Source organism: Prunus mume, linkage group LG2, assembly GCF_029339155.1.
Source record: "Prunus mume cultivar Tortuosa linkage group LG2, ASM2933915v1, whole genome shotgun sequence".
NCBI lineage: Eukaryota > Viridiplantae > Streptophyta > Magnoliopsida > Rosales > Rosaceae > Prunus > Prunus mume.
The window spans coordinates 41,294,717-41,311,806 of record NC_142699.1 but is presented as its reverse complement, the minus strand read 5'-3'; the positions used below and the strand labels follow the sequence as shown (position 1 = coordinate 41,311,806).

Here is a 17,090-nt window from a genome sequence, read left to right as displayed (position 1 = left end):
TCTAGAATGTGTCTAGGATAAGTGTGTGAGTACTTCTTGTAATCATCGTTCTATAGTAGATTTGTGTTGGAGTGAGGAGTCCCATGAATTTTCCCCAGAGGTGGGGTTTTACAGCGTAAAATAATTCCCTGCGTGTTTCTTTATTTTATGTCCAACACGTTTCCGGATTGATAAGCCATATCCTGCTACCAGAGTTTAATTTTTGTTTATTAATTATAATCTTAAATTGGCCTAATCACCCATCTCTAGGCATTTTTAGGGGAATTTATCAAAAATAGCCAAAATTTACCCATCACTTTCAAAAATGTCAGTTTTTATAAAATCTTTCAAATATAGCCAAAAACTCATTTAAATAGACAAAAATGCCCTTAAAATTTAAAACCCACATAAACTTAAAAAGAAAGATCATGCTAATGGAAAAAAAAAAAAAGGCCTGAGAATCAACATCTACAAAGAGATCCAGTGCTGCCAAGGTCCACAATCTCTCTAGGAGGGTCTGTACTTTAGCTTGAACTATAGCTTTGCTGATAAAACAAGTTGTTCACCTTCCTTCTCAGGTGACGTTATTTCTCTTGAAAATGGCTAAGTATTGAATCTATGTGCAAAGACTTTGTTATCAAAGACTTCGGGAATACACCCATTGTCTTTGTGAGAGTTGTCATTGCTGTGTTTATCACAGCAACCTGAGAGGAAATATCCATAAATAGGACCAAGAAACTTAAAAACTTATATTAGAGACACTAGTATTCAATAATTATGTTTTGAATATTCAACTTATTGAAAAACTCTTTCTTTCGCACATAAAGGTCATATGATCAAATTTGTAGAAAGTATCGTCATTGCATGAAATGAGGAGTGTCTCTATGTGAGTTGATCAGGAACTTAATAACCATACCAATGGGCAACACGTATGTATAGCCTCAATACTCCCTAATTCAACTTACAATGATCCAGGCAGACCCAAATTGGAAATATTTTATTCATCCAAATCGAAAAAGAAATACAATTAATAAGTTCTTTATCTTCAAATCCAATCCAACAAACAAAATTAGTAAGTTGAATAAACTATTTCAAGTGGCCAACAAAAAACCATGGAATTAAAACAAAGATGGAAGGAGAGAGAGAGAAAACCAAACCTGAGATTTTATGTTGGTTTTAATTTTAAGGGTATTTGTGTCTATTTATGTGAGTTTTTGGCTATATTTGAAAGATTTTATAAAAACTGACATTGTTGAAAGTGGGGGTTAAATTTTGGATTTTTTTTATATAAATTCTCCATTTTTAGTCATCCTTTAGGTATTTTCAGATTTCTTGTCAACGGTATTACAAATAGCTTTTTATGGCCATGTAAGTGCCCGTTTGGCATTGCTTATTTGAGGTGATAAGTGATTTTTTAAAAATATTGGGAAGCTCAGCCTGTTTGGTAAACTATGAGAAAATCACTTATTGTTAAAAATTGATGTGAGAGAAAGTTATAAGGGAAAGCAGCAAATGAGGCGTTTTCATTTTCTGATTATGCAGGAATCGATTTGAAGAGGTGGGTTTAATGATTATGTGGAATCAAAAGTTTACAAACACCAAACTGCTTTCCTTACAGTTAATCTAACAACGATTATTTTCACAGCATAGCAATGCCAAACAAATGATTATGCAACAATCATTTTCTAGTTATGCGGCAATCAATACCAACAATACTTTTTAACGAAAAGTTTACCAAACGCCAAAATGTTTTCTCTTACATTTGATTTCTCTCACAACAAATATGACAGTGATTATTTTCACAACACAGAAATGTCAAACTGGCTCTAATATCTACCAAGCTCATGACCGACGAACATCTTCAAGGTTGAGTTTTTTTCCATCAGCAACACTTATTAGTCTCGAAGAAGAACTTCCATCCAAATAAGTTTCTCACTGAGGTCTCACTTGAACCAATTGGACAGAGAGCTTCTGCCGAGAATTATGCCATTTTATATAGAGGCAATTGACTTACCGTAATCACTTAAATATGTTTTGATATTATCTTTCTCTTTTTTAAGAATAAGCGGTAGTTTTTATTGATAAACTAGCTAATCAAATAACCGAAATCAAATTTCAATACGGCACCCAAATTTAATGAAAAACAATCGTATCCAATGAGAAAATATCAACAAATATCCTTAGTTGGAAGTAGAAATTAATATGCTAAAGAGAAAATAAATATAATGTAATAAGGGGGCGATGGGCCTACCAGTAGAAAAGGCTTTGACTTTCAAACCAATAATCTTAGGTTTGAAATCCGCACTTTGACAGTGTATGTGAGTAATGACAGAGCCAAAAAATTTTACTGAGAGGACACCTCATATATTGAAATTTATTTTTCTTTGGTGACATTTTAATTAATTTTTTACTTGATACAAATTCATAAATTTAATTACTATATTCTATTATTTTATATATCACATTAATTATCTACTCATCATTAATACTAGCAAGAGATACTGCATGTACTTAGTTAAATATATACACTAACAAAATTCAAATGGTAGTTTATTACTACAATCAAAGTCAAAAAAACAAAATTCAAATGGTAGTAATAATAGGGGAAAAGGGAGAGAAGAAACACATAAAAGGCACTTTGAAGTTTGATAAAAGATGTGTAATTGTGTTAAGAAATCCAAGGTCTGAAGAAAATTGAGAGGGGAAATAGGACCCCCCGGGCCTTTAGCTCCCTCCGCCCCTGTATGTTTGAAAACTGTTTCCCAATATTGATTGTATAATAAAATATAAAATAAACTACTATAATAAGGGTAAATTAGTAAAATTGAATAATTAAATCAAAACCAAACACCATATAGTAGCAAGAAACCCAAAGTTGGTAGCCAATTAACAGATAGAAGAAAAGTGGATGTTCATATTATAGTAGCAAGAAACGTGCAGCAAACACCCTCTTAATCTCCATATTATTCTTTATATATATATATATATATATATATCTTCATATTCACCTGCGTGCTGTAGGGAGCATGCGCAATAATAATTGAGACCTGCGTCGATTATGTAAGAAACACACACAGAAGACAATCCATAGACAAGCACATGCAGAGGATGAGAGAGAGAGAGAGAGAGAGATGTTAACTTAAATGAGAGCCTCTGGCTTTAACTTTATACAAGTCAGAGTTTATGTAAATGTGATGTTTGAATATTGTATATACAAAATATTTAATCCGTACATTAATTTCAAGTCAGAGTTTACATCATCCTTCTTTAAATTCAAATAACCACATATATGTTGGAGTTTGAGCATATGCAGTAAACCAAAACTATATATATAATCCATGTGATTTGTATAATATATATATATATATACTTACCGCCCACACAACACTCGCCTGTATCATCTGTATGTATCAATAATTTCATTCCGTCCACTTCTTTGATTCCTCTCATTTAGAAAGATGATCAGCTAAAGCCTGCATCACCTTAATCTGCGTGGAAAGGCATGTTATGTAGTGAGCAGTTTCCTCCAGCAAGCTGCACAAATCCATGGACTTGGCCCCCGGAACGAGCCGCCGAAGCTTTTTTGCTTGATCCACAGGAACCGATCCCTGTGATGATCTTGAGGCCTTTTTAGTCTTTCTTCTGATCACAACAATCGTTTTCTTCTTACGGTGCCTGCAGGCCCGGTTTCGAAGCTTAAAGAGAAGAGCCCTGCTCCAGTTCATCCTTGGCCCAACAGCATTAGCCATGGATGAATAAGCTGCTATCTTTATTCTCTGCCTGCGCTTTTGGATCAGTTTTTCCTCTGAAGACGACGATGAACTGGGCCGAGCATGGTTTCTGATTTGCAAGAGAGATCGAACAAATCTATGAGCAAACTTGGTTCTGCAGGATTTGATGTTTAAGGTGACACCGCTTGTAGTTATACTAGTCATGGTGAGGAGATAAAATTTTAGGGTTTTTTCATGGAAGGTGAGCTGAGGAGCGCTCTCTCTCTCTCTCTCTCTCTCTCTCTCTCTCGTGGTGGTGGTGGTGGGGATCTAAATCCTATAAGTGACTATATGTAGCTCTGACAGAAATGACTTTATGGGATTAAGGAAAGAAAGATAGGCAATGGCCAATTGGAGGGCCTCTTGCTTGCTTTGCAATGACAAAAGGCATAAGCTTTGATGAGCTCTTAGAGTCTAATTAGCACACAGATTAGGGGAAATAGAAGGATGGTGAAGAAAGCGGGAATAGTTTAGGCTTACATGAGTGGTGGGTTGAAGAACTTTATTAACTTTTTGTTTTGTTTTAATTATCTTTATTATAAAGGCATGCCATGTGTCTATATCCACTAAGGTGCGTGGGCATCACGCAAGCTACAAAAGGGTGAGATGGAATGTTCCTAATCCTATAATTTTCAAAAGGAAAAAAAGAAACACTCTTTAGACTACCTATAATTTTTTTATTATTATTATTATTTTTTTAAGATAACAAACTTGTTTCGGACAAAATCAAGTTCATAATATGCTATAGTTGAGATGTGGATCGAGATTTCCAATTGAAATAAGTTAGTTTTCTAACTAGTTTCACAAGGAAGGTAGGTTGCTGGTAAATTTTGTCCAAGACTAAATACGAGCGAGAGAGCGATAGCAAACAAGTAGGCTGTTGGTTATTCCAATGACCAAATCATCATGTCTAAAGCTTGCCCGTTTAATCCTTTGAGCCAATGTCTGCCTTCATTTAGTTTGTACTTTGTTTTAATAATATACTCTCACAAAAAAAAAAAGGGTAGGTTTTTTAACACCCCAATGTGGTATGTTTACTAATCCGTAATTGAATTAGGAGGAATTGAAATGAAGATGAATTGAATTAAGGAGGAGTTGGATTGAGGAAAATTAGATTTTGGATTCCGATTAAAGTTGTTTACTAAACTATATGGATTAAGGAGAGTTAAATTTCGGATTCTAATTGAAGTTGTTTACTAAACCGTATGAAATTGGGATAGAAGTGGTACTAATTACTAAAATGTATTCGTTGTTGGGTTAAAGTATATGGCAAATTTGGAGATTTTTAAAATTGTGTGAGGATATAATAGGTAAAAAACATAAATTTCTAATCGATTAGTATCCATGAATTAAAATACCACCTCCCACCCAAGAATTAAATTCCTCCAAAATCATAAATTGAATTCCTAATTTGCATGGGCTCCACTTACTTTTTAATTTAATTTCTTGATGTTAAGTAAGCGCAGAAATCCTCTATAGACGAAATTCGAATTCTTGATTAATAAACACACTATAAGTGAAGAAATTATTTTATAAAAAATTTATCTAAAAGAGAGAGGCTATTGTATAAAGAAGGGCGTATTTGTAAACTAAGCCAGTGAATGAGTCGCGTGGGATTTTCGGTGCTGTATATGGTTTTGCCCATTTTTGTTTGTAGCTTTCAATTTGAAGGAATAGGAGGTAGGAGAAGTGCGGTTGTGGACCCACCGAAGGACCAACCACCACATGATAGCACATGGCTCACTTACCCACTTGTCTAATGAGAGAACCTTCCTTTCTTTTTCTCTAATCTAATCTTCATTACTTGCTTATCAATTAATGCTTTTGTGTTTGTGTTACATTTAATCTTTTCCTTAAATCCGATGTCGGCAGCCTCTGCTTCTTGTCTAGAACACAATTCACAAAAGTTGTTTTTTCTTTTCGTTTCTTTCATCCTACATCAATGTTTGGTGACTTCTTGATCAGTTTAAATTAAAGACACCCAAATTTCTAAGTGAAGTCTCAAATTGTGACAAACTCAAATGTTTGGTGAACAACTACTGATCAAGTGTTGGAAATATGAGAAGTTCTAATCATGACATAGTGACAATCAATTTTATGTGCTTTGTTTGTTCGTGAAAATGTTCTTCGTCAAACCACGCTCCCCCATTCGTTCGAAACCAGGAGAAAGAGACATGCAGACATCTTCATCAACATGCTAATGTCAAATTGATGGAGATGTACCATCCTTGGATGGAGGCAATGGTAAGGAGGAGACGAATGGTGAGAAAATGATGGAGAAAAGCACACTGGTTATGAGAAAATGATAATAGGAGAGAAAAATTAGTGAATAGACAAATAATGATACACAACGTTAAGTTAAGGAAAGAAAAGAAATTGAAATTAGATTAACATGGCTAATTAAAAATAAACATGAACAAGGAGTCTTAATTTTTTAACATTGTGGGTTTGCTTTTTCCTTTGTTTCAAGGAGGCCCAAATCACTAAGACCCCACAATCCTAGGCCGATCCACACCAGCCCTATCACCATACAATTCTACTACAATCAATAAGTAACCAAACCTTTCACACCACAGCTAACAAAATACAAATGGGAGCTTATATTAATGCACAATTCACCGAAGAGTAGTGATTGTCACTCCTAATAATTTAGCTTCGGCACTCCAAACTGAGAATTATTTTTGTACTGTCGCAATGGTAACGAGGAGTGCCAAAATCGCTACCCTTCAGCTAACCAATCCTGAATCGAAAGACACCCCGGTGGAAGGCAACCAAAGGTTCCCAGAAATGAAACCACCAACAGTAAAACCTTGAGCTTCAGTTGTTGTAATTGAAGCATGGTATCCAGGCCACTGAACCCTACCTGAAGTTGAAGCCCCAGGCCCAAAATTCAAGTACTCACCATAATACAAAGTCTTTGGGGCAGACCCACCTGCCCAAGGAGACCACCCAGCTTTATTTATTGAGTCATCCAAATAAGACTGCATAACAACTGTTCTAGAATACTGCTTCCATGGCCTCCCAAGATATGTCTCATAATTGGATTTGACTGGAGCAAGATCTGATGCAGCTGATATTTTGCAGTTATGGATTGAAATGCCTGTGTTTTGATCTGGGCTGCTTCTGCCTTGTGCTGTGACGAAGTTTTTGAGGCCAGATGATGCAGGCTTTCTTGCAAATATGTTGCAGTTTTGGAAAACCACAGCTGAGTTTCCGAATATGAAATCGACAGTTCCATAGATTTCGGTTTCTCTGTAGAACTGGCGCTTGGAGTGAGTGTAGAGGGTGTCTTGGTAGCCAACTATGGAGCATCTGAAAATCACTGACTTGTCTGCACCAACTCGGAGAGCAACAGCTTGTTCCTTTGCAGAGCCGGCGTTATTCACAAATGTTATGTCGCGTGCTATAAATCCATCACCCATAGCAGCTGAAATGTGAAATTCACATTTGTATGTCATTAATTTGAAGTACAACATGTCCAAATTTATCATCATTTTTACCCCCTTGTGTTGGGGAATATAAATATTTAAGGAGCAAATTGTTTGACAGTTAGAGGTAAATCCGTTTCAATACGCAGTAGATAAACTACTTGAGTGTAATAAAATTTATTTGCCAAAAAGGTATGTAGTAAATAAATTGAAAAGGTAAAAGAAGAGTATATTTTGTTGTCATACTATCATAGCAAAGAACGAAAACCCTAATAAAGTTGTTACTTATTTGGACCATATTTACTGACTACAATGTTAACTACCTCTCTAATACATGTGGGGCTCACATACACTAGTGGGGTCCACCTCTATTAGAGAGGTAGTCAAGAATGTGTTTAATAAATGTAGTACAAATAACATTATTCATTAGTAATTAGTTTAACAGTATTAATTCATTTAAACCATATCCACTAATTTATGAAAATTTATTCGTTTGATATGAAGTAACAATGCAAACACCTTTTTCATATGATTTTAATAACTTTTTTGGTTTGTTGTTTTTCTCATCAACCCACTTTATATTTCGCCCACCTCTCATAAAAACTTTTAAAGAAAGAATAGCATACTCAACGTATTGATGGAGAGATTATAGAATACTGCGGTAATACAGTCGCGTGGTATATTTTATATATGTGTTATAATATAAGTAGATATTTATAGATATTATTCTCTAAAGGGGGAAAATAAATAATGTCGTCTACCCATATTATAACAAGTGTACAAAATGTACCATATGACCGTAAATCTTCCATAGTATCCTATAATTTCTCCTATCGATGGACCCCTAAAAGCCATTTTAATTCCTAAAATACCCCTAATTAAAGAGGACGGAAACTCATATATAAATTCTTACCCACAGTGGCAGACTGGTAAGTTGTCCAACCAGCTTCCGAACTCCTACTGCCCACAATAACAGTCTTCCCCAATCCATCACCAATTAACATAACGTTCTTCCGCTTGGTGGGTATGTTTATGTATTCATTATAAGTCCCAGCTTTTACGTGAATTACAGATCTGCCTCCAGTTGTACCACTCTCCTCCAATGAGGCCACTAGCCCAAGTGCCTCACCAATACTTTTGTGCGTGCCACTCCCATCCAAAGCCACCACAGCATGTGCTTCCAATTCATCCACAGAAGCTTCTAGAAGCTTCCTCTCCGTGCCTGAGACCCATGTCGGAAAATCATCCGACAACAGCCTCCTGCCGCCGACAACATTAGGGTTTGTGTATTTAGCTCTACTAGTCATCATGAAAAGTGATAGGGAGTTGCTTATGAATTGGCTCAAGTTCTTAGCTGAAGTCTCCATGAGGCCCTTGTCTACCTTAGACTTGGCATTCTCAAGGCTCTCTAGACAAGTTTCTTGATTGGTAAGAGCAGCACTGAGCCAGGTTTGGACATCATCGTCAACATGGCCATAGGTGCTGCTCTTAGTACTTTTGTCGTGCTTGCGTATGACATTATCGAGTGAATAGATACTGTCCTCGAGCAGCTCAAGGCAGTCGTTGATGCCACCAAGCAAGTGTGGTTGGTGAGCATTTTGACGATGGGAAATGGTGAAGTTATAGGCAAGGGCTCGAGCCAAATGAGCCTTAATTATGCTGAAGTCGACTGACTGGACAAAGAGATTTTCAAGGGTTTGAGGGGCTTCTTTATAAGTAGTACTTGTTTGGGATGATGAGGAGATGAAAATAGATTCACAAGCTGCTTGGTGAGGAGTATGTTTGCAAAACGATGGAATATTATTGTTGGCTTCTTTGGAGGGTCCTCCTCGAGAGAATTTGGAGAAATGGGATGGTGAAGAAGCTTGGTTAGCTTCTGCCAATAAGCTTGAGAAGGATAAAATTTCTATGGTCAAGAACAAAGGTAGAAAGAGAGTGTGTGCTTTGCTTGTGTGTCCTCCATGGGAGGAAAGTATAGCCAACATGCTAAACAGAGAGAGAAAGACACAGAACAGAGAATAAAGAGAAGGGATCTAGAGAGAGAGAGGGGTACATGAGCAAGCACTTAGCTTGATTACTTGAGTATATAAGGGCCTCAGTTTTCATGTCACCTGATGACTTTTAAGGGAATAAAGGGAGCTTTGGCTGTTATAATATGTCATTATACTGCCAACATTATTGCACTCACTTCCAATATTTGTTTAAAGGCAACCTTATCTTAAATTTGCGTCCCTAGGTACAAGTTGGGAGCCAGTTACTTATAGATAATAGACTAATTTATGTGTGTATCAGTTTCATTTACATTTGTGACGACTATTTTTGGCCAAATTTAGTGAGAACTTATATTTTATTATAACCCTGTAGTAGAAGAGGCAACAACCAATATGTAGGGACAGGGACGGACATTTACCTTATGTGAAGATGTTACGTGTGAAGGGGTGCTATATATATGGGTAGGCTCGGGTGGGTTGTATTAGAGATTTTATTCAATCCCCCCCAATCTGGGCTATACGTACTGAGAAACCGTCCTTGTATAAGGGGGATCAAACGCAGATACAAGCAGAGTATACTACCTTAACCAACTGATCAAATGTTTGCATTTATCAAGTACTTCTAGTTTACACTAATTGATTACTTTGTTACACAATAAGGAATTAAAACCATATGCATATGTTGGCAAAGGACCCGAGACCAAAGCAGATTGTGCAGGCTGGCAGGATGCCAGCTGCCTAGATTTCCTATCACTCCTACGTCCACGTCGTTATTAGATCAATCCATGCATAAGAATTAAAAAATAATAATAATCATGATTGATAAGGAAAGCTAACCAACCTGCTTTGGCCAAAGTTAAGTAGAAGCGTAATTTCCATTGGCCCAACCAACTTTATGGCTTTTCTAAAGACAGAAGCATATTATCCTTTCCCGTTGTCATCTTTTGATGCTCTTCAGTTTGTATACTCAAAGCCGAACCAAAAAAAAATAATGTAATTAAGAAGTCTTTGAGATGAACAGCTTAATTAAAGCATCTTCTAAGTTGGCGTTCTCGCAATAATTTTGAAGTGTGAAGATGACGTGGCATGCTGACGTAGCGTTACAATTGCGCACGCACAAATTATAGAGCATCTTAATTTATATTTAGTTTACAAATTAATAATTTGATGTACATGTATTATAATTTTCATGTAATAATGTTGTGTTATTGTCACACTCACATTACAAATTATAATGCTCTCACTCTCACACTTTTGTTTTTTATCTGTTGTGATATTAGGAAATGCCCTACTGTCTTTAGATCTTAGGTCTTTAAATAATTCGTTGATTGGTATTCTACGTAAATCTAAATTTGTGATTTGTGTATAATTTGAGGCATACTTGAAATTTGCACGAAGACTTTTTAAGATAAAAAGATTGAAATAATCTATGGTGAGTTAAAAGAAATAAGTTTGAAGTTGAGAGCTTTAAGAATGATTTGGTTTGGTATATACTTCCAAATGTGACCATGCCAAGCTCTATTTCCAAAAGGACAGAGCTTTAGACATTGAAAAGTCAATGGATCAAATCAAGCTTTATATATACACACACACTTATTCTCTCATCTAATAACCATGTGGATGCTATCGTAAACTGGGAGAAAAGTTAAAAGGAGTATAGAATATACATAGCGTTCGCACGATAATATGCCCGGACGTCCGCATAGAAGAATTTATATATATATATATATGAATTATCGAGATATAGATCACAAAAGTACATAAAAATTTATTTTCCAAAAAATGTTTATGTGTGTTTGCGTGCCATATAAGAATCCTTGCTGGTTAAGTAATCACTAATCAGTGCACACTATTATTGGTAGCAAAGCGTACACGATTATTAAGTTATATCCAACAAAATGGCTGATGAATTCAAAGCAGTCTCTTCAATCAGAAAAGTGATTAATAACTAGAAGAACAATATATGGTTTATAATGAAAGAAGAAAGAATAATATAGTCCAGGCGAGCTAGAATTGTAAAGTTGGGAAGTCTAAATGTAAAATACTAATTTGAAACTATAAAAAAAAAAAAATTCAAAACTTACATATCAAAGCTAAAAGCTAAGTACTCTCCACCTGTTTGTACATGAATGTAGTTGGAAAGGAAAATATATGCATATATATATGTATGTATGTATGTATGTATGTGAATATATACGTTTTCTGTGATATGGTGCTTGTTGTCTCCGAAATAAGGTTGTGAGTTCATATAGGTTTGTTTTTCTTTTTGGAAAAACAAATAAAAATTAATAATATCAACACAAAAACGAATGGGGCCTCACTCATCCTTAAGAAAAGTTGATGATGTCAACTCATTGCAAATACAGCTATTCTAGAAAATTGACGGCAAAAGAGAACACTATTCAATCGAAAAGCATGACATATGATACCAGGATTCTCCAATAGAAAAAGTTAGCATGACAGATGGAAGCGTATCAACGCAACAGCTTAAAAGAGACTAAAAATTAATTAAGAATTAGCATATGGGGTGACACCACAACAGAATGTGGGCCAAATTCTCTCTCTCCCCTCCAATTATACCCAAATTCGAATGACGTAAGAGACAATTTTGAGGCAATCTCATATAATACTCCTCTCGTTTTTCTTCTTAATGAATGACAAAAAAGAAATTAATTAAGAATTAATAAGAAGTAAAGGAAAAAGAAGCTAGGAAAAATCTAACGCCTCTTTAAGATTGAAGAGATGCTTGGTTGTTAAACGAGTTGAGTGGAGGACAATTTGGTTAGTGGTGGGCATGAAGCTGCTCAAATTGACTAATTAAGGGGGGTGGACCGCGGACCTGGAGGCATATGCGTACTTCAAAAGTCATATCTGCATTGCATGGCTGTTATGACAATATAGATCATGAAATGCATGGGGCCTTTCCAAAATTGAATTGTCAAGAGGGCAACGTCCATAGTGCACTGACGCGCTCAGAATTTTTTTAAAATTGATTACCGATTATATAAGTTGTCAAGTTTTCACTTTTATTAATATTTAATGCAATTGCATAATGGTCATGCAATTATGGCCTCCTTGTTTGGTAAGTGGAATATGATTTGACATTTTATTTTTCAATTAAGTTTATTTTATTTGACTCACGAGAACATGTTTATAAATTTCACAATGACATTTGTTTACTTTTATAAATCTAAAGTTACCATTTTATACGCCCTTTTTTATGAGAATCATTTTAGACACTTTTTTTTTTTTCTTTTCTGATTTCGATATGTCACGTCATTGTAGCTTTATTCAATTTCATTATGAGGTGCTGGTTTTATTTATGTGAATTATAATGGCTAGTTGTGGTTAATTCCTCTGTATTTTATTATGCTTAGTTTTTAAAAAACAATTGAGATTGACAGTTTTAATTTTTGTTTCTTTTGTTTCATAGAATTGATGAATGCGCATCAACATTTATTTGAGAGTTAGAAAGTCTTTATTTATCAAAAAATTTCACCGCGAGTTTTGTCTATGTAATTGGTTGAAGAGAACAATGCAATTGTATACCTTATTGCATATCCAATTGCATTTAGAGCATCCACAGTGGGGGAATGTAAATTCAGGGGTATAAAGCCACTTTTATATCCCCTTTACACCTCCGGGAGTGTAAATATGTTTTTGCTCCAATGGGGGTGTAAATTGGGGTGTAGCCGTGGGTCCCAGCCTTTTATGTTGACTTTTCTTCATTTTTCTTCTCTTTTCTCAGGTGGGTCCCATCTGCAAGGGATGTAAAAATATATGTAAATATACATTTTATTTTACATCCCCATGGTAGTGATATATATTTACATCCATTTACATCTCCCCATTGGAGACGATTCTGGTGACTCGGGGTGTATATTTAACATGCACCCCCATATACACTCCCCCCACTGTGGATGCTCTTATAAAATCAATTTCTAAAATAAGAACTATATTAATTGTTGAACTCTATTTTACATGGTTGTACTTTTGTAGACATCCTAGAAGTATTATAAATTTATATTTTTTTCCTAACATGGTCATGGATTTTATAGTACATTGTTAGGATTAAAAGACAAGAAAAACAAGTAGAAAAGTAGAAAATTTACAAGTTTTCTTGTATATTACAAGATTTTCAGTTGTGTTTACAGTTTTACTCCTCCAAGGTCCATTCTGACCTTGATACTATGTGTTATTTTCTTTGTAAATTAGGGTATTACAATGTTATGGATTATGGTGGACCATAATATTGTAACTGAGCTGTAAAGTCTCATAAATGAGAACCCAAATATTGTAACTTACAAAATTAAGGAAGTTTACAAGGTTATGGAGGCCTATGTCCATCATAATGTAAATGTGGTCCTTAGTGTTGTATACCCTTGTGTCTACAAGCATAAGGACTAATTATACTCCTCCAAGGTCCACTCTCACCTTAACATTGTAATAGGGGTCCATTACTTCGTAAATTAGGGTATTACAATATTAAGGATTAGGGTGGACCTTAACGTTGTAATAAAGGTGCACATTCTCGATGACAATGCAATCGACAAACAGACAATATGTAATGGCCATTTCACTTTGCAAATGCCAACCGAACGATTGGCAATTGCCAAATGACCTCTGAATGCTCCATAACATTGTAACGTTTATCCCTAATCTTGTAGGTTACAAGATCCGAGTTCGAATTTACAAGATTTTGCATCGTTATTACATCTTTAAGGTTCACTTTGATCTATAGTCTTGTAAAACCTAGGATTTAGAACATTAAAGACTCATGTTACAGCGTTTGGGACATGAGAATTCCCAAACCTTATAAAGTTTATCCATATTATTGTAAAACAAGGGGTTTTGGAAGATTAATGAGTCATATTGCAGTGTTTAGGGCATGAGAGTTTCATACCATTGTAAAGTTTATCCATAATGTTGTAAAAAAAAGAGTTTACAATATTAAGGACTCATGTTGCAATGTTTGGCACATTAACGTTCCATAACATTGTAAAGTCTATCCTTAATCTTGTAGATTACAATATTTGGGTTCGAATTTACTAGAGTTTGTATTGTGGTTACCACGTTAAGTTCACTTTAATGCACAATATTGTAATAGCCTAATTTACAATGGAAAGGATATCAATTAAAATATTAAGGTTTGGTTAGACCTTAAACAAGCAAAATTGTTCCTTATTCTTGTAAATCATAAGTTTACATGGATATGAATCCACAATACAAGGATTTGGTAATGGTGGACCTTACTAATGTAAAATGGGTCTTTATTCTAGTAAACAATTTTGTTACAAATTTAAGCACCGAGGGTACCATAATGTCGTAAAAGAGTTCCTTATTCTTGTAAAAACAAGGATTTACAAAATTAAGGACTCATTTTATCATAGTTGGGGCATGTTAGGTCCATAACATTGTAAAGTTGATCCCTAATCTTGTAAAAACAATGATTTACGACATTCAGGACTACTTCTTGGGACATGAGAGTTCCATAACATTGTAAATTTTATCTCTAATATTGTAAAAACAATGGCTTACAACATTAAACACTTAGGTTATAGTGTTTAGGACTTAAGCATTCCATAATATTGTATAGTTTTATCTCTAATCTTGTAAAAATATGGGTTTACAATATCAATGACTCATATTATAGTGTTGGGCACATTAGTGTTTCATAACATTGTAAAGTTTATCCCTAATCTTGTAGATTACAAAATTCAGGTTCAAATTTACGAGATTTGGCATCGTTATTACAACGTTAAGGTTCAATTTAATCGATAATATTGTAATAGCCTTATTTACAATAAAAAGGATCTCAATTACAATACTCATGAATTGTTGGGCCTTGAACAAGTAAAATTGCTCCTTATTATTGTAAAAACAAGGGTTTACAACAATACGGACCCATGTTACATCTTTTTGGGACATGAACGTTCCCAAATCTTGTAAAACCATGAGTTTTGCAACTGCCAATCAGGCAGTCGGTTCACAAATTAGAATGGTAATTACATGTTGTCTGTTTGTCAATTGCCGACTTGACATGTCAAAGTGAAAGCAAAATAGGCAATTGACGAATATCAATTTGGCAATTGATGAGTATCGATTCAGCAATTGATGGTAAAGCAGACTTTTGGCTTCTTTTTTTTCATTTTTTTATGGGTATCAAAGGCAATTGCCAAACATAAGACAAATTTCTCATCATTATTTAAAAGTGATAAGTAATTTTTGAATTAGCTTTGTCATTTGGAGAAATCTTTTAATGATATAAGTAATTTTTTAACCGAAAATTAACAAGAAAGAACTTGTAAAAACAATTTAAAACATTAAAAAGCTTTAGGTGCCAACGTAAATAAACTCGTATTAAACAAAAGCCCTTGAGCCAATGCAATCAAACATTCATGCTGAATAAGTTTTTAAGCAGAAATAATAGTTCATGAAATTTACATGCAAGCCCAAGCCCAAGCCCATTTCACAGTTTTCTCTTCGAAATTTGACACACAGCACAGCGGCGTAGTCCTTTGCCCCTGACCCGCTTAGCATCACTCACTCACTCAGTCACCCTCTACTTCCTCTCCACTTCCAGTCTTCTCTTCCAAGTTTCGAACGCAGCACAGCAGTCTGATTTTCTGAGTTGAGTTTTACTTTGGCTGTAAATTTAGAATCCATCAATCCGGAAATCTCAAGAGACTTCCAGAAGGACTTATTCATGAGCATTATAGTAATAGTTCTTTCACTTCTCTAAGCTTAGGGATCCAATGTGTCTTTGGTGGGGGCATAGCACAGCTGACTAAATGGTTCTGTTTTGTGGTTATTCAACTGTGTACTGTGGGTCTCTGAATTTGGTTGGATATACTTCTATTTCCAGTAGTTGCATGTATACAAGTTTGAACTGGTTCATGGTTTTTCCCTCTTTAAATGAAGCATGCATGGTGATGCTATTTGGTTCTATCTTCAAAAACTTTTACCTTTTTCTTCTACTCCTTTCCTAAATTAGTTAAATATCTGTGAAATTAATCAACTCATCTTTCATGCTTCTTTAAAGGTTACTCTCTTTCATCCAGGAGCAGCAAGAAAGACACCAATACTTGAGTGTCTTGTGATTGCATCACGAAATGTAGCATTAGACCTTCCCTATTAAGACATATAAGAATGTGTCAGTTTCAAACACTACTGTTATAAGAACCCAGGATTCCAAATTGAGGCGGCTAAATTTACCTTATGTACAAAACCTAATAAGAAGAAAAAAAACTCGACAATACGAGTGAATTTCATTGATAACCAAAATATTACACCTAATTGGGGGAACATAATAAACATTACCCCTCAAAATGCATCTAGTACATAGATTGAAACTAGGGCTAGCATTTTACACTGCAGTACCACAAAACTGCAAAAACCAACCGCAAATATATCGAAAGTGAACCGCTCATTGCGAAATACCAACCGCAATTTGCGGTTTTGTACCTACCGCAATATGCAATATGTGGCTGCGGTTTTGAATACCGACCGCATGTATATATTATGCGTCTCTCTCCCTCTTCTTTCTCTTTGTGTCAATCAAAGCCAACCATTCTTCACGTGGCTTTGTCAGACAAAGGCATATTCATTCACGATGACTTGCCTACAATACAAGTCCAAAAAAACACTAAAATATTATATATAAAATTATATTTTGACATTAATATTTTTAAAAACTCCTTCCTCTTCATCTCAGTGTTTCACTCTCTCCTTATCAAAACAAAGTGCCTCACTCTCTCTTTTCAACAACTCATCTGATCTTGCTCTCCCCGTCTCAGCCTATCTCTTCCTCGATTTCAAGCTTCTCTCTCCATGGATTCTTCTTTCTTCTCTCTCTGATCTCTCTTCTTCTCTCTCTCTCTCTCTCTCTCTCTCTCTCTTTGTCTGCGGTTCTGCTTTTTCTT

The 17,090-nt window shown here is 35.1% G+C and overlaps 2 protein-coding genes across 2 annotated transcripts; both read right to left on the bottom strand.

Annotated features, from left to right (window-relative positions):
- Positions 1-3,113: 3,113 nt before the first annotated feature.
- LOC103322537 (transcription factor IBH1-like) lies at positions 3,114-4,018 on the bottom strand. Its single transcript, XM_008224463.3, has one exon. It carries the CDS (start codon positions 3,912-3,914, stop codon positions 3,426-3,428), a length of 489 nt encoding a protein of 162 aa, XP_008222685.2. The 5' UTR covers positions 3,915-4,018; the 3' UTR covers positions 3,114-3,425.
- A 2,089-nt stretch (positions 4,019-6,107) lies between these two features.
- On the bottom strand, positions 6,108-9,267 carry LOC103322538 (putative pectinesterase/pectinesterase inhibitor 35). Its single transcript, XM_008224464.3, has 2 exons — positions 8,091-9,267; positions 6,108-7,176 (listed from the first exon to the last, which is right to left on the bottom strand). The coding sequence occupies exons 1-2, from the start codon at positions 9,160-9,162 to the stop codon at positions 6,476-6,478; spliced, it is 1,773 nt and encodes a 590-aa protein (XP_008222686.2). The 5' UTR covers positions 9,163-9,267; the 3' UTR covers positions 6,108-6,475.
- Positions 9,268-17,090: the final 7,823 nt, after the last annotated feature.

Excerpts from the sequence above, each read along its gene's own strand:
- LOC103322538 (XM_008224464.3), bottom strand. The coding sequence starts at position 9,162 with ATGTTGGCTATACTTTCCTCCCATGGAGGACACACAAGCAAAGCACAC. Across the intron at positions 7,177-8,090 it reads TTACCAGTCTGCCACTGTGG|CTGCTATGGGTGATGGATTT; the intron begins GTAAGAATTTAT and ends TTCACATTTCAG.
- LOC103322537 (XM_008224463.3), bottom strand. The coding sequence starts at position 3,914 with ATGACTAGTATAACTACAAGCGGTGTCACCTTAAACATCAAATCCTGC.